General features: G+C 22.2%; 11 protein-coding genes across 11 annotated transcripts; 7 read left to right on the top strand and 4 right to left on the bottom strand.

Annotated features, from left to right (window-relative positions):
• The first annotated feature begins 406 nt into the window (after positions 1-406).
• On the top strand, positions 407-1,284 carry DICPUDRAFT_47964 (uncharacterized protein). The gene is made up of 5 exons (XM_003288483.1): positions 407-464; positions 544-685; positions 762-947; positions 1,015-1,097; positions 1,174-1,284. Exons 1-5 carry the CDS (start codon positions 420-422, stop codon positions 1,204-1,206), a joined length of 489 nt encoding a protein of 162 aa, XP_003288531.1. The 5' UTR covers positions 407-419; the 3' UTR covers positions 1,207-1,284.
• Positions 1,285-2,358: 1,074 nt separating this feature from the next.
• On the top strand, positions 2,359-3,245 carry DICPUDRAFT_92112 (uncharacterized protein). The gene is made up of 5 exons (XM_003288482.1): positions 2,359-2,419; positions 2,495-2,636; positions 2,713-2,898; positions 2,966-3,048; positions 3,127-3,245. The coding sequence occupies exons 1-5, from the start codon at positions 2,375-2,377 to the stop codon at positions 3,157-3,159; spliced, it is 489 nt and encodes a 162-aa protein (XP_003288530.1). The 5' UTR covers positions 2,359-2,374; the 3' UTR covers positions 3,160-3,245.
• A 481-nt stretch (positions 3,246-3,726) lies between these two features.
• On the bottom strand, positions 3,727-4,460 carry DICPUDRAFT_20838 (uncharacterized protein; the record flags this gene model as incomplete). The annotated part of the gene is made up of 2 exons (XM_003288471.1): positions 3,727-4,299; positions 4,380-4,460. Coding segments are annotated over 2 exons (654 nt in total), but the record flags the coding sequence as incomplete, so codon positions are not given.
• A 1,169-nt stretch (positions 4,461-5,629) lies between these two features.
• Positions 5,630-7,147, top strand: DICPUDRAFT_55455 (uncharacterized protein; the record flags this gene model as incomplete). Its single annotated transcript, XM_003288481.1, has 3 exons — positions 5,630-5,838; positions 5,922-6,241; positions 6,313-7,147. 3 exons carry the CDS (start codon positions 5,630-5,632, stop codon positions 6,705-6,707), a joined length of 924 nt encoding a protein of 307 aa, XP_003288529.1. The 3' UTR covers positions 6,708-7,147.
• A 2,279-nt stretch (positions 7,148-9,426) lies between these two features.
• DICPUDRAFT_152762 (uncharacterized protein) lies at positions 9,427-10,196 on the top strand (the record flags this gene model as incomplete). The annotated part of the gene is made up of 3 exons (XM_003288480.1): positions 9,427-9,749; positions 9,774-10,007; positions 10,076-10,196. 3 exons carry the CDS (start codon positions 9,427-9,429, stop codon positions 10,194-10,196), a joined length of 678 nt encoding a protein of 225 aa, XP_003288528.1.
• Positions 10,197-10,325: 129 nt separating this feature from the next.
• DICPUDRAFT_94667 (uncharacterized protein) lies at positions 10,326-11,165 on the bottom strand. Its single transcript, XM_003288470.1, has 2 exons — positions 10,908-11,165; positions 10,326-10,817 (listed from the first exon to the last, which is right to left on the bottom strand). The coding sequence occupies exons 1-2, from the start codon at positions 11,140-11,142 to the stop codon at positions 10,387-10,389; spliced, it is 666 nt and encodes a 221-aa protein (XP_003288518.1). The 5' UTR covers positions 11,143-11,165; the 3' UTR covers positions 10,326-10,386.
• Positions 11,166-11,564: 399 nt separating this feature from the next.
• On the top strand, positions 11,565-12,358 carry DICPUDRAFT_152760 (uncharacterized protein; the record flags this gene model as incomplete). The annotated part of the gene is made up of 2 exons (XM_003288479.1): positions 11,565-11,920; positions 11,995-12,358. The coding sequence occupies 2 exons, from the start codon at positions 11,565-11,567 to the stop codon at positions 12,356-12,358; spliced, it is 720 nt and encodes a 239-aa protein (XP_003288527.1).
• Positions 12,359-12,576: 218 nt separating this feature from the next.
• DICPUDRAFT_152759 (uncharacterized protein) lies at positions 12,577-14,772 on the bottom strand (the record flags this gene model as incomplete). The annotated part of the gene is made up of 1 exon (XM_003288469.1): positions 12,577-14,772. The coding sequence occupies one exon, from the start codon at positions 14,770-14,772 to the stop codon at positions 12,577-12,579; it is 2,196 nt and encodes a 731-aa protein (XP_003288517.1).
• Positions 14,773-15,196: 424 nt separating this feature from the next.
• Positions 15,197-15,469, bottom strand: DICPUDRAFT_152758 (uncharacterized protein; the record flags this gene model as incomplete). Its single annotated transcript, XM_003288468.1, has 1 exon — positions 15,197-15,469. The coding sequence occupies one exon, from the start codon at positions 15,467-15,469 to the stop codon at positions 15,197-15,199; it is 273 nt and encodes a 90-aa protein (XP_003288516.1).
• Positions 15,470-16,803: 1,334 nt separating this feature from the next.
• On the top strand, positions 16,804-17,708 carry DICPUDRAFT_94666 (uncharacterized protein). Its single transcript, XM_003288478.1, has 5 exons — positions 16,804-16,860; positions 16,937-17,078; positions 17,153-17,338; positions 17,406-17,488; positions 17,571-17,708. Exons 1-5 carry the CDS (start codon positions 16,816-16,818, stop codon positions 17,601-17,603), a joined length of 489 nt encoding a protein of 162 aa, XP_003288526.1. The 5' UTR covers positions 16,804-16,815; the 3' UTR covers positions 17,604-17,708.
• A 672-nt stretch (positions 17,709-18,380) lies between these two features.
• On the top strand, positions 18,381-20,131 carry DICPUDRAFT_79309 (uncharacterized protein; the record flags this gene model as incomplete). Its single annotated transcript, XM_003288477.1, has 2 exons — positions 18,381-18,403; positions 18,535-20,131. The coding sequence occupies 2 exons, from the start codon at positions 18,381-18,383 to the stop codon at positions 20,129-20,131; spliced, it is 1,620 nt and encodes a 539-aa protein (XP_003288525.1).
• Positions 20,132-21,635: the final 1,504 nt, after the last annotated feature.

The following is a 21,635-nucleotide window of genomic DNA, read 5'->3' as shown; positions in this document are numbered from 1 at the left end:
ACTTAACCCCAATAAATTTAAAAAATAAAACTGTTTTTTTTTATGTCTTTAAATCTTTAACGTTAAAAATATTGGGTGTTAATAAAAAACAAAAGAAAATAATTTGTAAATTGGAATAAAAAAATATATTTTAATATTGTAAGAGCCAAACAAGTTTATGCAATTTTGAAAAAAAAAAAAAAAACCCACTAAATTTTGAAATAATAAATGTGTGGGCTTTAACAATATAAAAAAAAAAAAAAAAAACAGAATTGGGGTTAATAAAAAACAAAAGAGGATAATTAGTAAAATATAATAAAATTTTTTTTTTTTGAATATTAAAAAAAAAAAAAAAAAAAAACAGTTTCTTTTATAATAAATTGTATAAATAGTTTTTTTTTTTTATTATTATTAAATAAAAGATAGAAATTAAATATAAAATGGCCACAGTAAGTGAAGTATGTCAAAAAATTGAAGATGATGTTGTATGTATAAAATTAATAGTTTTAATTTGATTTATTTGATTAAAATAATATATCTAACTTTATTATAATATATTTATAGGAAAGCATGTTACAAAAATATGACAAAGATGGAGACAGAAGTTTAACTCGTAGTGAAGTTATTGAATACTTTACTCAAAATAAAGTTAAGAACCCAAAAATTTCCGCTGTAATGATCTTTAAATTATTAGATACGGATAGAGGTAACAACATAATATATTCATTTATAATTTAATAAATAAAAAGTTGTTAATAAAATTTTAATTTTTGTAATTGCAGATGACACTATTTCAATTAATGAAATTAGAAAACATGCCACTAAATTAAATCAAAAGAATTTAGAAGATGCTATTACACGTGAAGTTAAACAATTTTTAGGCAGACATGACACAAATGGGGACCAAAAAATTACATTTGATGAATTTGTAGAAGACTTGGTTAAAACAGAAAAAATGGATAAAGAAAGTATGTTTTCAAATTTATAATTTAATTAATTAAATATAATAAAACAAACTAATATTTTATTTATTAGCTGCTAAAGATACTGCAGATTTTTTCTTTTCTGAAATTGATACTGATAAAGACAATATTTTGACTGTTGCTGAGCTTAGAAAAGTAAGTAATAAAATATTATATTATAATTACTTGAAAATATTAATATATTTTTTTTTAAATTTTTTATAACTTTTAGTATGTCGGCTCCTTAGCAAATCCACAACAATAAATGATTGCTTTGCAATGAAAAAAATCACTTTTAAGGTGATATAATTAATATTAATTAATAAAAAACATAGTTTAACATAAGGGTATATTTAAGGTTTAATAAGATTTATTTTTCTTTTAAATCATTTTTTTAATCTAATAAAAAAGTGATATAGGCAAGATATCTTTCTATTGGAATGCGGATAATGAAATATTTTATGAAAAACTTATTATTTTGGTGGTCTGCTATGATAAATTGATAAGTAATAATTATGAACTATTTGAATTTAAATTTAATTTGAAAGGATTTAGAATTAAAAAGCTATTACTTTTTGTTCCAGTAATTTTCATCATTATACTTAAAGAATTATCATCAAAAGATAGTGAATTTGGTTTATCAAATCTTAGTTACATTCCAAAACAATTACAATAACAATGATAATCACCCAATTCATCATCAATTTCTTCCAAGTGGTAAATAAAAAAATTAAAATAAATATAACATTTAATTATAAGTGCTCAAAACTTAACCCCAATAAATTTTAAAAACTAAACTGTTTTTTTTTCAAGTAAATACCAATTTATTTTTAACTTCAACAAAGAAGATAACCTATCAATTGGTATTTAAAAACAAAACAAAATAAAAGAAAATAAGTTGAATATTGGTATAAAAAAAAATTGGGGGTTAATAAAAACAAAATCAGATAACTTGTAAATTATTATAGAAAAAAAAAAAAAAAATTGAGGTTTAATAAAAAACAAAAGAGGATAATTTGTAAATTGTAATAAAATTTTTTTTTGGAATATTTATAAAATAAACAAAATAAAAAAAGATAATTTTAAAAAGTATTTAATGTAGTTATTTGGTGTTAAAAATTAAAAAAAAAAAATAGAAAAAAAATATTTATTTATCTGTTCGAATCTTGATAAAAAAGCAAAAGAGGGTAATTTTTAAATTGAAAAAAAAAAAAATTTTGAATATTAAAAAAAAAAAAATTTTCATTAAATAAATAATTTTTAATATTAAAAAAAATAAAAATTGGGGTTAAAAAAAAAACAAAAGAGGATAATTTGTAAATTAGAATTAAATTTTTTTTTTTAATATTAAATTGTTTCATTAAATAAATTGTATAAATAGTTTTTTTTTTTTCATTTTTTTTATTAAATAAAAGATAGAAATCAAATATAAAATGTCCACAATATTTCCAATAATTGATAAAATTGAAAGAGATGTTGTATGTATATAATTAATAGTTTTAATTTAATTTGATTTGATTAAAATAATATATCTAACTTAATTATATTTATAGGAAATAATGTTACTAAGATATGACCTTAATGAAGACAAACGTTTAACTCGAAAGGAAGTTATTGAATCCTTAAAACAGGATAAGGTTGAGGACCCAGAAATTTCCGCTGGATTGATCTTTAAATCAATAGATGTCAATAAAGGTAACAAAATAATATATTTATTTAAAATTTAATAAACTAAGAGTTGTTAATAAAATTTTAATTTTTGTAATTGCAGATGACATTATTTCAATTAGCGAAATTAGAGCAAATCTCAATAAATTAAATAAAAAGAATTTAGAAGAAGCTATTGCCCATGATTTAAAAGAATTTTTCGAAAATCATGACCAAAATAATGACAAAAAAATCACACTTGGCGAATTGGTTGAAGGCTTGGTTAGAGCTGAAAATTATGATAAAGAGAGTAAATTTTCAAATTTATAATTTAATTAAATAAATATTATAAAACTAACTAATATTTTATTTATTAGCTGCTAAAAAAATTGCAGAGTTAATCTTTAAAGCAAAAGATACTGATAATGATGGAGTTTTGACTGTTGGTGAGCTTGAAAAAGTAAGTAATAAAATATTATATTATAATTATACTTTGAAAATTTTAAATTAATTTTTTTAAATTTTTTATAACTTTTAGCATTTTCGTGCCATAGCATCAGAATATTTATAATTGATTGTTTTGCTATAAAAACTCACTTTAAGGTGATAAAATTAATAAAAACAAAATTATACATAAAGGTATTTTAATAGTTTAATAAAATTTTGTTTTATTTTTTATTTAAATCGTTTTTAATCTAATAAACAAGTGATTTAGGATATCTTTTATGAAAACCTATTATTTTGGTGGTTTGCTATGAGAAACTGATAAGTAATTGGACAAAGTCCCAACTGATTAAATAGAAAGCAAAGTTTGATAACAACAAAATATTTTAAAATTGGTATTATAATATCTTTTTTTCTTTTATCTATATAAATCGTGAAGAGCTCCATTTTTACAAGAGTAATAACCTAATAAATCTATTCCAATAATTATCTAACCGCCAACTCATCAATGTCTATAAGCAACTCTCCTCTATCCAAATAAACAAGGTATATCTATTGGTTTTGTTATCAATATCCATATATACAATTTATTATTGTTTTTATTTAAAAAAATAAAAAAACTTTTAAAGTTTATTATTATGTGTAATTTTATTATTTATTATTTATATATAAGAGCTTTTTATAATCTTTTAAGCTCGGCAGCTTGAATTTTATCATATTCTTTTTTGATTTGGACAGAATTTGATTTAAAGAATCCTGGAATTTCAGATGCTGAGTTTGGAATTGGTTTACCTTGTTTCTTAAAGCTACTTAAAACATCATTGATCATCTTTGCACTTTTAAATGTATTAACCATCGATGCAAATGTTTGAATTTCTGTATTTGAATCTTTGAGTATTCTTGCTCTTATTCTGAAAACATTCTTACGGAAGATATATGGATTCTCTCTTTCAGCTGGTGTCATACAATCGATAATTTTAAGGAAACTTTCAATTTCTTTTTTCTTTTCGTCTTCTTTAATTTGGTCTTTAAATTTTGCAAGGTATTCTCTAAATACATTATAATCATATTTTAAACCTTTTTCTAAAAATGAATGATATTCTTCATTTTCTCTTTTTTTGACTTCCTCTTCAGTAAGAGTTGGTGCTGTTGCATTGCTAGTACTGCTGCTGCTGCTGCTGCTATCATTTTTTTGTTGTTCTAAATTTGATTGAGTTTTTTTTTCTAAATCCTTTTCATTTGATGGATATTCTTTTTTTTCTTTTTCCTATAAACAATAAATTAAATAATAACTATTATTAATATTGGAAATCAAATATTGGTACGTTATGAGATCCTGAAACATACACCTCCAAATGCATTTTTAATTTTATTTATTGCTTCAAAAAAAAAATATGATTGATTTGATGAGTGGAATGATCTTGAATTATTTGAATTTATATTTAATTTGAAAGCATTTGGGATTAATAAACTATTGCTATTTAAACCTAAATTTAATGTGTATCTTTTATTTGTTATATTTATTAATCTACTCGTTCTATACATTTTTTAATAAAAAGGAAATGGAAAATGAAAAAAAAGTAAAAAAAAATAAAAAATAAAAAAAAATAAAAAATAAAAAATTTAAAATTGTTTTTTTCATTTTTTTTTTTTTTTTTTTCATAGTTTTATAAAAAATAAAGATAATAATTACTAAAATATCCAAATGAAAAAATTAAAAAAAAAAAAACTACAACTTTGATATTTATTATTAGTATTATTATTTGAAATTTACAGAATATAAATGGGCGGGGGGCATTAATTACAAAAAAAAAAAGAAAAAGAAATGGAAATTTATTTTTTGAAAATTTTTTTTTTTTTTTTTTTTTTTTATCCAACAAAACAATTTTATTGATCTCTTTTATAAACACAACATATTTTATTACTATAGCAAACAACCCTATTATAATTTGTTGTATTTAAAATTATTTTGTATTAAAATAGAAAACAATATTCGTTAATTTTATTATTTTTTTTTTTTTTAAATTTTATTTTTTTTTTTTAAATTTTTTTTTTTAAAATTTTTTTTTTTTATTTTTTTATTTAAATTTTTAAATTACATATTATTATTTTTATGATATAACTACAACAACAATTCCATTTTAAAATCCCATTTTTTTTTTTTTTTTTTTTGTTTTTCAAAAAAAACCCCCCCCAACACAAAAACTTTTTAGGGTTTAAAATCTTTTTTTTTACATTTTTAAAAAAAAAAGAAAGAGAAAAAGAGTGATTAATACACACTATAAACAAAAAAAACTATTCACATAACAATAAAAGTAACAATAACTATCATCTTGATTGTAAATAATTATAAAGAAAAAAATTAAATTAAAATTTAATAATATTAACACATATTTATATATATTAGCACACATTTACCCACATATTTATTTATTTTATTTTATTTTTTATTTTATTTTTTATTTTTAAAAATTTAAAATAATAAATAGTTATATACAAAAATAAAATAATTTCAAAAAATAATAATAATATAAAAATTTTAAAATATTTATAAATAATAATAATAATAATATAATAATAGTTTAAATTATAAAAATATGGCTTCTACCGAAATACCTATATTTACAACTCCACAAGAAGAAATTCAGTATTGGAAAAAGAGATTGGAGGAAAAACAACAGGATATGGATGATTTAGAAACAAGCTTTAACGAATTCCAAGACTTTTCAAAACAATTAGAAGAGGAAATGGAGGAAGAGCTGAGATTGTGCGAAAAGAAATGTTCAGATTTACAATCACAACATGCGTATGTAAATGATAGCAGTATTGCTGTTTTTTTTTTTTTTTTTTTTTTTTTTAATAAAAATAACTAATAGAATTTTTTTATAGGAGATTAAAAAATGATCACGAAACAGTTTTAGATAAATTAAATACAAGCAACAGAGAATCATCAAAATTAATAAACAGTTTACAGGACGAAGTTACAAAGCTACAGGCGATAAAACAAACTTTAACAGAAGATAAAAGAAAACTAGAGCAGGAAAATGATTCATTAGAGAGAAGAGAAAGAGCTTCCTCTGCATCAGTACAGGATCTATCAGATAAATTAGATAAAGTAATGGAGGAAAATGTTTGGATGCAAAGTGAGCTTGAAGAGTCAAAACAAATTGCAGATGAAACTATTCAAAGATTAAGAGATGATATTAGAGGTAGGTACATTATAATATTAAACTAAATTTAGTCGAAAATAAAAAAATATTAATTTACTTTATTAATACAGATTTAAGACTCGAAATTTCGGTAAGAGAAAGAAAGCCAACATTAAAATCATCATCATCGTCATCAACAGAAAAACCAAATAGCATAAATACAAAACGTGAAAACCCAATATCATTTAATATACCAAGAGCTCAAAAATCACAAAGACAAAAAACAGAAGACACTGCCTCATCATCTAGAGCGGGTTCATTATTAGTCGTCACAGAGCTTATTAATTTAGTATCAGATTTGGAGAATAGAATTTCCAACTTTAGATTAAAACCAAGTAATAGTAATGGTAATATAGCAGGTACACCAACTCATGATGGTTCAATAGCAGTACCCAATCCAACCCACATCACCTATTTTAAAACATACAAATTCATTAACAAATCTCAAAGAGTTTTCATTAAATAGTAATAATAATGTATTAGTTCCTAATGGCGCATCAACATCAACTACAGCAACCATAACAACTAGTAATGGTACTACTGCCAATAGTGGTTCATTATTAAGTTTTTTTGAAAGTACTAAAAATAACAATGGTGGTGGCAGTAGCAGTAATGACAATTTAGAAATTTTAAGTAATAATAATAACCATAATAATAATCATAATGACGACACTAATAATAGTAGTAATAATAATAGTTTAAATAATAGTCCTTTTAAACCAAATAATCACAATATAGGCGTTGTTAATATTATAAATGATGAATTATCAAAATAATAATTATTAAAAAAACTTATAAACAATAAAATGTACAAAAAAAATATAAAAAAATATAAAAAAATATAAGCTTCAAAAAAATAAAATATTTATTATAAAATAAAATTGTAAAACTATTAATATTTGTAATAAAAAAAAAAAGAAAAAAAAAAAGAAAAAGATTTTAGTTTTTATTTAAAAATTTATTATTTATAAATTTAAAATAGTTTTTTGTTAAAAATAGTTTAATTCTTTTACATTAAAAGGTATTATATCAATTTATTCATTACATTTTATAATTTATACTATTGCTAAACCTGTTATTATTTATTATTATCTTTTTGTGGGAAATTTTTTTGGCAGTATGAAACAAATTCGTCGATTAATAAAGGCCATGCTTCTGAAAAATCAAAGTTTGACAAATCACTTTTAACCGTTCTTGAAAATTCTAAAAAACATACCCATTGATCTTTATTTATTGATTTATATGGATTGGTCTATTTTTTTAAAAAAAAAAAGAATATAAGGTGTGTTAATATGATATGGTTTTTTTGTTTTTAAATAAAACTGTTACTTATCATGGTACAAACATTTAAAAATGATATAAAGTTCTTTGTATGTGGACCATCTGGTAAGATTAATTTTAACATTTCTGCTGCTGTTGTTAAATCGACTGATTTCTTACTATCTACTTCGCTTGCGAAACCAAATGAATATTTATAAAGCTCTGTAAATTTAGAGCTATCTATTTTAATTTTCTTTGCTAATGAATTTAATTCAGTTTTCATTGATGGAAGATCATTACACCTATTAAAAATACTAATATTAGTATTTAAATAATATTTAAAAAATGTGTTATATTGTTATTTATTTACCCTAATTTTTCAAAACCCTTATAAAATTCTTCTTGTTTAAAATAACCCATTTTATTGGCATCCATTGACCACGCTAAAATTAAAACCTCTAACTGTATTATTTAAAATTCTATATTAGTATATCGTTTGTTAATACTATGTGTTGAGTGGTAAATTTATATACATACACTATCTGGGGCAAGTCCTAAATCTGTACAAAACTTTGAAACACCTTCTGGTCCAATTGTTTTATCCTCATCTTTATATGTTTCGAATAATGTGTGAACTGGATTTGCTGAATAGTTTGCTATTTTTGAAATTGGATTAACTTTTTCATCTGGACTTTTCCTCTTTTTTGAACCCTATAAATAAAGATATTAATACAACATGTTTATAGCTTAAATATTTATATTTTACACGTACACTAGAATTCGACGACTCGTTAGTTGATGCGGTTGTTGATGCAGTTGACCCTGACGATTTTTTTGTATATTTTCTTGTCATTTTTTTGTATATATATTTATGTGATTTTTATTTACAATTTGGTAAAGAGTGATGATGATTCTTTTATTTTTTTTATTGTTTTTTTTGTATATATTTATATGATTTAATAAATATTTTGACTATTGTTACTAATGCCTATGTTGATAGATTTTATTTATAACTTTTATTTCTTTTAATATTTTATATAAACATAAATATAGTAATCATATATAAAAATTTATATAGAGTTAGAAAATAGAGATATAAAATAGGTTGGGATTGTATGATCTATTAATAAAAAGTTTGGTAAATGCTTTCTAACAATAACAAAAAACAGAAGACTTGCTACCTTCTTAGAATTTGAAATTTAAATAGAAAAAATAGAAAAAAAAATAAAATTTAAAAAAATTATAAAAAAAAAATTAATTAAAAAAAAAATTTAAAAAAAAAACAAAAAAAAAATTATATTTTAAAATTTTTATAAACATATTTTCAACATAAATGGTTTTTTTTATTTAAACACCAAACCATTTTAATTAAAAATAATGTTAAATAAAGATAAAAAAAAAAATTTTATTGATTAAATATCAAAAAAATAAAAAAAATAAAAAAAAAAAATAAAAAAAATCAGAAAAAAGGTCGCCACTATGATTTCACTATCGGGAAAAAATATAGAAAAGATGGGATATCAAAAAAAACAAAGTGATTAAATAATCAATAGATTTTAAATAATTATACTTTCTATACTTTTTATAAAAATATCAATTTTTTTTTTTTTTTTTTCCCCAAAAAGGGTTAATCAATACAGAATTATAAAAAATAAATTTTTTTTTTTATCAATCGGTTTTTTAATAAAACAATTCAATCATTTCTTTTCAAAAAAAAAGCTCCACCGCGATCATTATAGATGGGTTTTATTCTTTATTTTTTATAAAAAAAAAAAAATCTATATTTTCAAAAAAAAATAAGTTTTTTTTTATTTTTTTTTATTTTACTATTTATTTAAAATTAAATAAAGATAACCCTTTTTTTTTTTTTTTAAAATTTTTTTATTAATTTTTTAGTTAATAAATAATATAAACAAATAAATAGAATGGGTAATAATCAAACAAAACAAGATTTTAGAACACTTGCACAAACATCAAGATTGGACCATAGTGAGTTAAAAGAATTATTGAAACAATTTAAATCAATTTCAAAAAATGGTGAAATAAAAAAAGAAGATATCAAATCAATAATAGAAAAAAAGTATGGTGGTAGTGAAAGTTCATTATCAAACATTTTATTCAATTTATTTGATAAAGATAATAGTAAAGGTATCAATTTCCAAGAGTTTTGTTTAGCATATGGTTTCTTGGTAAATAAAAGTTTAGATGATGTTATCGAGGTATCATTCAAATGTTTAGATCTCAATGGGTAACTTTTATTTTTCAAATATAGGGTATTTTTAAATTGTATTAACATTATATTTTATTTAAATTTTATTTATATTGGCGATAGTGACGGACATATCTCTAGAAACGAGTTAAGAGCAGTAGTAATGATGAATAAAAAAATGGAAAAATATTTAAGAGTTCATAAAAAACAATTACCATTAGATAAAATTACATTCCAACCTATTGAAGTTTCAAAGATTAACGAAGAGGCTGACACTTTATTCCAACGTTTGGATATGTGTGTATAATAATATTATTTATTTATATGTATCATTTTATTAATTTTTTTATATTATAAATCTATAGCAATAAAGATGGTGAAGTTTCAAAAGAAGAGTTTATAAGTTTAGCCTCGGCTGATTCTAGTTTAAAGCAACAATTAACATCCTATTTAGTTAAAGATGAAACATTAGATTTCTTCAATTAACCATCAAAATCAAAATCAATATTTTTGTACAAATATAATGAAACTTTTTAGTCTTTATAAAACTATATAAATGGTTTTTATTTTTTATAATAAATGTATTGCTTTTTATTATAAAAAATTTATAGTTTTATAGTTTTTTAATTAATTTTTTATTTTATTTATTTTACTATTTAAACAATTTGTAATATATCTAATAACCTAATAATTTTTTAACTAAAATAATGTGGTATTTGTTATACATAGTAGCACCGAATTTACAACTGAGTAAGTTTTGAATGACAGAGCCTTTATTCCCGTATGCATAACGAGCTCTTACTGATTCACATGGTAAACAAAATTGTTCAGTTCTTTGGAGGGCTAATTCATCAGTTTCGACGATCTTGTTGAAACCAGTAACGATGACCATATTGGTGGAGGCAGTGAAACCACCAACTCTTGTTCCTGATGCATCAGCAACATAGATGTTACCACTCTTGGTAATGGCACAAACTGATGATAAGAAATAATCGGAGGCTAAAGCTACTTTACGGGCAACACCTTGTTCAGCAGCTGGTTTTGCTAAAATTTTCTTGTGAACATTTTTCCATTTACAATCATCAGAGAAATAGTATTTCTTGAAACCTATAAATGTAATATAATTATAAAATTAATAAATTTTTTTTATTTATTTATTTATTTATTTATTTATTTATTTTTTAAATTTTTACATACCAATTTCATCAAGAGTGCATGAACTAGCAGCCATAACTTCAGAATCTTTTGGAATTTCGTCAATTAATAATTGGAGAGCAGCGGCTTCATCCTCGACAACGGTAACTCTGTGGTTTTTGAGTTCTAAGTTTTTAACAGTTTCTAATAATAATTCATTTGATGGGGCAACTCTAAATTTTTTTTCATCGACTTTAAAATCTTTTTCAGTTTCGCCTAATTGTTTGAAAGATAACATTTTGATGGTATTATTTATTTATGTATATTTAAAAATATAATAATGGATAGGAAAAAAAAAAAATTATTTATAAAAAAAAAAAATGTATTAATTTTGAAATTAAATAAAAAAAAAAATAAAAAAAAATTTTAAGGTGTGGATGAAGATTTTTAAAATAATAAAATTACCTTGAATGATTTTATGCGATATTTAAAGACACACACCACCAAAAAAAAAAAAAAAAAAAATTTTGTATTCTCACAAATTTTGTATTCTGTGAATCTATTTTATTATATTAAAAATTTTATTCAAAATATGGCAAAAAAAAAAAAATTCGAATTTTATTTAAAAAAATAATTTTTAAAATAATTTTTTTTTATGATTTTTTTTTTTTTAATAATTGTTTTAGCAATAAATTCACCAAAAAAAAAAAATATCATTAGATGAATATTTTAAACCAACTGACTTTGAAAGCAAATTCATTGTTATCACCACATGGCATTATACCAAGCGACAGAAAATCCTTGGATGCTTTAGTTTCTATATTCGAAAAAATCAAATGCAGTGATTTATTCATTGACAAAAATCAACCGTTAACAACTCATTATGCTCAATTAGGAGACAAGTTCAAAAGCAAAATTATATTTTATTACCCACTATTAGAGAATGAAAAATTTACATTGGCAATATTTGCATTCCCACCACATACAAAAATACCAATACATGACCATCCACAGATGACAGTATTGAGTAAAGTATTATATGGTAAAGTTAATTGTAAATCATTTGATTGGATAAGGTAATATAAAAATAAAAATAAAAACAAAACAAAATAAAATAAATGTATACTTACTTATTTTTTTTATATCATAGGAAATCAAATAACGAAATTATTACAAACAATATAAAAAATGGTAAAGCTAGATATATAGGTGAAAGAGATATTACAGAAAATGATAATGTTAAAATAACATTACCAGATGAAGAAAACATACATACCTTTGAAACATCAGAGGATCATAGTGCAGTTTTAGATTTATTGTACCCACCTTATGAACAATATAAAAGGGATTGCACATATTATAGACCAACATCACCCACATTAGACTTTAAAAACAATGAAATTATAGATTTTGAATCATATTCACCAGATTTTGACTGTCGTAGCTTTTTAAATCATAGAGGTTTAATGGAAATTCATAGAGAATTAACATTATTCGATAATAATCATAAATAATAATAATAATAATAATAATAATAATAATAATAATAATAATAATAATAAGTAATAATAAATATATAGTTATATAACAACAAATAATTGTTTAAAAGTTAAATAAATTAAATCGAAAAAAATGTACATTGTATAAAATTTGTAAATAAAAATAAATTTGTTAAAGTATACTTTAGGTTTTTTAATAGTTTTATAGTTTAGATGTTGTATCTTTTATTTTTTTATTTTTGTTCATTGATTTCGTTTGGCAGTGTATGTTTGTCAAGATTTGATTTTAATAGTTCCAGTAGTTGATTGTTATTTTCTCTTTGTGAAGTTTTTAAATAATGGTTTATGAGGGATACAATTGTAGTGTTGGGTTCTTTTGAATTTTTATATAAATTTATCAATCCTTCTAAAAATTCGGTATTGTTTAAATAAGGGAAATCTTCAGTTTTTAAATTGATGACGGCAGAGCCTAATATTTTGATTAGATCTTGGTATTTCCTGTTGTAATATAAAACATTGATGAAATCTTTAATTGGAGATACAAAATTAAAAGGATTTTTATCTGTAGGGGTATCACCTATATATATTTTGAATGAGATATATGAAGGATTACTGATTTCTATTGTGAAGTAGTTGTTTGAAACCCATTTAAAAAACTTTGATTTGATATCATTTTCGTTTATTAAAAAAAATAGGCTTGTACGTTCAAAGTGATATAATATGGTTGCAATGTTATTGACTGTTAATCTATCGTCATTTTCAAAAGCCTCGATCAAAATATGTGTAATATCATAGATTTCACATGTGGGGGATGAATAGTACAATTCCGGATAATTGAATGCCCTGATAACTCTTTCTATGAAACATTCATTTTTAAATTGGCTATAGTCCAATAGATGATATGCATGGACAAATCTTTTATGACTTGCTACAGTTGTTTCTGAGAATTTGTCCTTTAGACTCTCTAAAATATTAAAATCCCTTTTTGATGCACCAATTTGTTGAACATTTATTGAAAATTTATTATTGAGAGATTTCATTAGCTTTTCATAATGTTCTAAAATTGTGATTTTTGAAATGAACCAACATTTTGAGTTTCCGATTCCAAATACTTCTCTTTGATAATATTTGAAATAGTAATCCAGTGTTTTTGTTGAGCCTATAGTCTGAGCAAATATTATTTGGAGTTTGATTATTTCATTTTTAATAAATTGGTCAATGATTCTTGGGTATCTCTGTTTAATCAGTTCGAGGTATTCCACATCACCATTTTTTAAAACTTGTATAACACATAAACCTGCTTTTGCCATTAGAAATTCTTTTGACTTGGAAATTACATCTTTGAAATCCACTAAACTTTTTAGAGGGCTGGTATTTACCAAAAAAGTATCTATACTAGTTGATTCTTTAACTTGAATAGCTTGGGATAAATAATGTTCTAAATCTTCTTTTTTGTAATGGTTTTCATTTGTAAGGTTATTAATACCAATACAAATACTATTTACTAAGACAGATACTAAATCTCTTGGGTTATGTATTGATTTTATAATAATATCAAAATAGTTTAATATTATATCCAATACAATATTATTATCATTATTATTATCATTATTGTATTTTAAAATTTGTGATGATTCTATTAATTTTAATACATTTGTATTTAATTGGTTTTTTGTAAATTGGCTGAATTGACACTCTAGAGTATTGTCTTTAATAAAGTTATAGTCTTTATTACTGATTAGCGAGGTGATTGATTGTTTATTTCTTAATGGTAGTATTTTAAAATTATCTATTATAAATTTGCTTGCTATTATTAATTTTTTTAAAGTTAATTGATCGATTTTAATAGAGTTTATTATAAATTCATTTATTGTGATGCTGCCATAGTTTTGAGTTAAATATTTAAATATTTTGATGGATCTCCATTCTAAAATTTCACATTGGATTTTTATTTTGACCGAATAATCTTTGATAACAGTCTTGAAAATGTTCCTTTTATAAAACTCTTTTGATATTTCGACGATTTCTTGATTTGATATATTATAAACTTTTATAAATTGGTTGAATGCTACAATATTTCCATGGGAAAGAATGGTACCTAATAGTTCTTTATTTGACCTTAATTTTAAATCTTTGGAATAGTTTAAGAAAAATTGATTATAAAAATCTTGATTCTCTTTATTGTTCTTAATGATTCTTTCATAGATTATTTCGTAATCACCCAGATATAAAATTCCACCCGATTTGACCTTGTCTCTGATTATCTCTGGACCGTTGTATCTTATAATGATATTATTAACATTGATCAAACAATTATAGTGGTCTAATTTTCTAAAATTTGAAAATATTTTATTTCTTATAAAAATATTTTTATATATTCTCCAAAATAGAGTTTCATTTAATGATAATTCTTTATTATTATTATACATATAATTGAAATTTCAAATTTTTTTGAGAAATGGTGTGGAGGGGTAATTGGAATTGCTTTGATTGATTTGGTAAATTAAAATTTTTTTAAATTATAAAAAAATTTAAAAAAAATTAAAAAAATTAATAAACAAATATCAAAAAAAAAAAAAAAAACTTTATAAATTTCAAAAAACCTTAGAAAAATAAAATGAAATTGTAAATAAAAATAATTAATTAAAATAATTTATTTAAATTTATTAATAATTTATTAATTTATTAATTTATTTATTTGCTTTTTTATTTATTTATTTATTTATTTATTATATGTTTGCTGGTGAGCGGTGCCCAGAGAAAATTGCTGTGCAAGCTATATGGTGATTTTGGTGGTATAGGTGATTGTGGTGACGCAACTGTTGAGAATGAAAACCATGATGGTGGTGGTGTCTAAACTGTTGAGGATGGTGTATCATTGTCAGTTGATAGATATTGAGAGAGTGGTATTTGTTGAGCAACGACTGGGGTAAAGTGAGCAACTGGAGCAAGTGGAGCTACCGGGGCACATGAAGAAACGGGAGCTACTGACGCATGTGCAGCAGCAAGATAACGTTCAGCATAAGGAAACGAAGATGAGAGTTGTACATTATTGAGTAAATCACCGGTGACGTTATTGTTGATAATGAAAGTTATCAACTTTACAATTCTATAATGCTTTTCCATATCTGATCTAAATTGGGAATTAGCATCAAAGGATAATTAATTTGTTTTTAATCAAATCTTAGACCCATTCATTAACAATTACAACAACAACCATCATCACCTTATTCATCATCAAGTTCATCTGCCTTATCACCAACTGCTTGGTCATTGGATTCTTCAGAATCAACCTGTAGGTTGGTTTGGAGGTCATTGTGGGTCATGTCCTTCATGTTTAGAAAATGAATGGGCTCATTGTGAAAAAGGAAAGGTTTGTGGTATTCATTATGACGGTGGTTATACAGAGCATATGACATGTCCTGAAGATGCTTTGGTATTTGCCCAGAGGATATGGATCCAATTGAATCAGCTCCATTATTATGTGCAGGTATTACTGTATACAATTCATTTAGAAACTTAAATATTAAGTCAGGATCGTTGGTCGGTATTCAAGGTATTGGTGGTTTGGGTCATTTAGGTATTCAATAATGCTTGCACTTTTACCAGAACCATTCAATGCCAATGCTGGTGCAATAATTGGCGGTAATAAATCAATTGTTGGTTGGGTTTCAGGTGATTCTCGTGTAAGTATAAATAATATAGTTATACATTGCACTAAATATATAAAATAAATAATGTGTAATAAAACATACTATCATTATCAAATTTAACTATTCATGATTGAAAAAAAAAATGGAAATGACACTTTGGAAAAAAAAAATTTAAAAGCAATTTAAACTTGGTTTCGATATGATCAATAATGATTGTTGTCTCTTGGAGTCATTGTTTGACGTTAAAGCTCATGAATATTTATTATGGTAAAAATTGAATCTTTATTATTCATTAAAATTAATAATAAATAAATTAAACCCCAAAATCAAGTGGTTATTTAAAATAAAAATAAATAAATATTTAATAACAGCCGCTCACAATTTAACCCCAATAAATATAATAATTAAACTGTTTTATTTTAATACCAATTCAATATTTCAACACTATAATCAACTATTTTTTTTTTATCTCTTAATCTTTAATATAAAAAAAAAAATTGGCGTTAACTAAAAACAAAAGAAGATAATTTGTAGTTTGAAATAAATTTTTTTTTTTTGAACATTAAAAAAAAAAAAATTGGGGTTAATAAAAAACAAAAACAAAAGAGGATAATTTGTCAGTTGGCATATAAAAAATATGGGATAAAAAAAAAAACAAAATTGGGGTTAAAAAAAAACAAAAAAAAAGAGGATAATTTGTAAATTGGAATAAAAATATTTTTTTTTGAGTTTGAAAAAAAAAAAAAGTTTAATAAAATAAATTGTATAAATAGTTTTTTATTAAATATAATTTAACAAAAGATAGAAATCAAATATAAAATGGCTACAGTAAGGGATGTATGTAAAAAAATTGAAAGAGATGTTGTATGTATATAATTAATAGTTTTAATATAATTTGATAAAAAAATATATCTAACCAAAATATTATATATTTTTATAGGAAGACATGCTAGAAAAATATGACAAAGATGGAGACAAAAGTTTAACTCGTAGTGAAGTTATTGAATACTTTACTCAAAATAATGTTAAGAACCCAACTATTCATGCTGCATTGATCTTTAAATTATTAGATGTCGATAGAGGTACCAACATAATATATTTATTTATAATTTAATAAATTAAAAGTTATTAATAAAATTTTAATTTGTAATTGCAGATGACACTATTACAATTAATGAAATTAGAAAACATGTCAATAAAATAAATCAAAAGAATTTAGAAGAAGCTATTACCCGTCAAGTAGGCCAATATTTAGAAAGATATGACCAAAATGGTGATTTCAAAATCACATTTGATGAAATGGTTGAAAGCTTGATTAAAGTTACAAAATTGGATAAAAACAGTAAATTTTTAAATTTATAATTTAATTAATTAAATTTAATAAAACTTACTAATATTTTATTTATTAGCTGCTAGAGAAACTGCAGAGTTTTATTTTAGCCAAATTGATACTGATAATGATTATGTTTTGACTGTTGATGAGCTTAAAAAAGTAAGTAATAAAATATTATTATAGTTATACTTTGAAAATTATAAACTAATTTAATTTTTTTAAAATTTTTTATTACTTTTAGTATTGCTGCTCCTTAGCAAATCCACAACAATAATTGACTGTTTTTCAATGAAAAAAAATCACTTTTAAGGTGATATAGTTAATATTAATTAATTAATAAAAAACAAAAATATAAATAAAGGTATTTTAATAGTTTAATAAATTTTATTTTTTATTTAAATTGTTTTTTTAATCTAATAAAAAAGTTATAGACTATCTTTCGATTGGAATGCGGATAATGAAATCTTTTATGAAAAACCTATTATTTTGGAGGTCTATTATGAGAAATTGATAAGCAATTGGACAAGGTCTCAACTGATTAAATAGAAAGCAAAGTTTCATATCAAAATATTTTAAATTCGGAATATTTGATTCTTCTATAATATCTTCTTTTTCTTCTTTAATTTTATCTATTATAATTTGTGAGGAGCTTTATTTTTACAATAACATTTTTTAATTAAATAACAATTTAATTTTTTAAAAAAAATTTAAAAAAAAATTTTATTTTTATTTTATTTTTTTATATTTTTTTTTTTTAATTATTTAAAATATTTTTATTGTGTGGGTTTCTTATTTTGGTAAATTAATTATTATTTTATAGTAATTACATTAACATTTAATATAAATACTATCATTATGACATCGTCAAACACACTTATACATAAATATACACAAAAAAATGAATTTCAAAAATAAACACTTATTTTATTTAAATTAAATTCTAAAATAAAAATAAACTAAATATATAAATAAAAAATATTCATAGAATATTTTATATAAACCACTTTAAATATATAATAAATATTTTATTCTCCAAAAAAAATGTTATAAAATGGGTATTATATTAGAAGAAAAGTATGTTGTTTATATTAATTATATTAATTTTTCTTTATTATAAAACTAATAAAATTTAATAATTTTTTTATTAATTTAAATAAAATAATATAAAATAAAATAAAATAAAATAAAATAAAATAAAATAAAAGTTATATAAAATTAAATGAAATGATATTTAATGATATTTTACAATATTTAATAATTAAAAAACAATCTTTCAAAAGTTTATTAGAAATATCATTAATATCCAAACAGTCATTCAAGATAATACAAAATTTAATAACACACCAACAAAAACAATTAAAAATAACAATAGGAAGTATAGATTCAATAAAGAAATATATCGAGAATAGTTTAGATTGCAGTAATGAGGTTTACAAAATTAAATTATTTCAATTTAGAGATATAGAGTATGTAAGATGCAGAGGAAGCAAGCCAAAGGTTTATAAAATTAAAAGTGGTGTTGAGTTAAAAGAGTTTTTAAAAGAGAATTGTCCACAGCTAAAGAGAGTACATTTACTTACTTTTACATTCGCCGATAGATTTGAAGGAAGAGATTTGGATCATTTCTTGTTCAAGCAGTTAATAGAATCTCATCACGATTATTCAGAAGGAGGATTCTTTAGTTTTGACCAGGTGGAAAGTGATCTTTGTTCAGAGTATTTACCTCTCTCCAACAGAAAGGAATTTAACGAGACCCATGGTGCCGATAAATTGCAAATCTCATTATATAATTACAGCTTGGACGATGTTTTTCACTATCAACCAAGGAAACTTTCAATCAAATACAGCAGATTCAGGGGTTTACTATTGTATAATTTAGATCCATTTTTAAAATTTGACTCTATAGAATCTCTTTTCATACAGCAACCAGTAACAGCAAAATTCATAAGGAAAGCTTTGGCATCAAAATCATTGAAATCCCTATCAGTCACCTTTATGTTTGAAAAAGACTTTGATTTGTTTATTGGCAAGGTAAAGCCTGAAGACGCTATCGATAGCGATATCGATACCAACGGAGATAGTGTTATAGTGTATGAAGAAAGTGGTGACGAGGACGAGTACTATTCTTCGAATAAAGATGCATTAATCGACAATATAAAGACAAAAAAACCAAAAAAGAATCCAATCAGAGAAGAGACATCAAAAAGAGAGCTTCTCGTTAAAGAACTAACTGATTCCTTACAAGAGCTATCAAGTAATAGCACATTAAAGAAGTTAGAGATTCGTATACTATTGCCTTTTTATTGCAGAGACCCAACCCTGTTATTTGAGAGTATTAAATCAAGCGGAAACCAGACACTAAGCAAGTTAAGTATACCAGGATACAATGTAACTAAATCAAACTTTTTAGCACCTCTATTAAAAGTCCCATCCATTTCAACATTATATTTCGAAAGTAATCCAAATTTCAAATATAATGTTAAATCATTTAATGCATACCTCAACCATGTTAATGAAAATCCAAATATTTCCAAGTTCAAATGTTCATTGGTTTACCATTTCGCTGCATGTGATATAATACTAGAGAGACTCGTTAGATACTTTAAAGAAAACACAAGAACCCTTTCTATTTTTATAACATTTCAAGTTATTATGGAAAACTTTTTCGAATCATCCAGCAAAATATTAACAGACGAATTTTGTAAAAAAGTTCAACAGGATTGTTTAAATATTCAAGATCAACTATTACAACAATTAAAACAAAGTAATAACAAAACACTATCATTAATATTTAATCCATAATAATAAAAATACAAAAATTTAATTTTTTTTATGTAACCATAGCCCTTAAATCATGATGTTTTTAAACGCCGTATTTCTAATAAAATATAGTTTATTGTTATTTGTGATATTAAAATGATTTTAACAGTATTATTATAATTAAAAAAGAATTCAATCTACAAAAATTACACAGTTGTGATTTTTTAAAATAGTAATCTCGAAAAACAGATTCTAATTTTAAAAAAAAAAAAAAAATTTTATTTTTTTTTTTTTTTAAAATTAATTAAACACCACATATAATGATTATTTTAATTTGTGCAAACTCTTTCAAAAAAAAATAAATAATAGTTTCATATGTTTTTCAGGCACACTCAAACTACACTAAATAATAATATGGGAGTTGCGGTTGAATTTTTGATTTCATTTAAAATGATGTATGATTTGATAAAAAAATCTTTTATTAAAAAAAAAAAAAAAAAAAAATTGAATAAAAATGTGTGTTAACACACCCTAATTCACATTCACACTAAAGAAAAATGATTGTTTTTACATATTATTTTTTGTATTAAAAAATGTGGGGGCTTTTAATGTGGTGTTTATTGGTCGGTTTTTTAAAATACAATATTTTTGTGATTGTGTTTTATTGTTATTATTTACACATGATAACACACCACAAATTGTTTTTTTTTATCTTTTGGGAAGAAGGAGGGGTAAAAATTATAAAAAAAAACAATACATACCCTCTACAAATCATTTCAACCTAGACAGTTATGATTCTTGGATAAGAGAGAGAGGCTTAACAAAGTGGAGCTTTTTTTCAATAATTTTTTAAATTTAGTATGTGGGTAGTGAGTTTTGTTTTTATTTTATATATTTTTATAATATAATATAAATACATATATATCATTTGAAATTTATATAATCAATTTTATTTTTAAACTATCTCCTTTTTTATAGATAAAATACAATAAAAAATAATAATAATAAAAATAAAAAAATTATTTGTTTTTTTTTTTTTTTTTCTTTTTTTTTCTTTCATTTTTTATTTTAAAAGAATTTACTTTAAAAATAATGATTTTAAAATAAGATAGAAAAGTTCTAATTTTAATTAATATTTTTTTTTTATTTTTTTGTTATTTTTTTCTTCCACCTTTAAATCATTTCAAATCAATTTTTTTCTTTTTTCTTTTTTCTTTTATTTTAATTTTAGTTTCCCATTATTTTATGTAATAGTCAGTGATTAGTAATAAATTAGTACTTGCTCTCACTTGTATAATTAATTTGTAATATTAAATATTAAAATCATTCCATAATCATTTTTTCCATAAAAAATTATACTATAATACTATCAATAATTTTTTTTTTTTTGATTTTACTTTTTTTATAAATAAATACGCAATATATTAAATAAAATAATTACACATTTAAATATTTAATTCTGGGTAAATATATTTTTTAAAATTTTTTTTTTTTGGTTTTTTTTATTTTTTACAAAAAAATTTGATTTTTTTTACATTTCATAATT

The sequence above is a fragment of the Dictyostelium purpureum genome (assembly GCF_000190715.1).
Source record: "Dictyostelium purpureum unplaced genomic scaffold DICPUscaffold_137, whole genome shotgun sequence".
In the NCBI taxonomy this organism is placed as follows: domain Eukaryota; phylum Evosea; class Eumycetozoa; order Dictyosteliales; family Dictyosteliaceae; genus Dictyostelium; species Dictyostelium purpureum.
The sequence above is the reverse complement of the archived record's forward strand: the minus strand, read 5'-3'. Positions and strand labels throughout refer to the sequence as shown.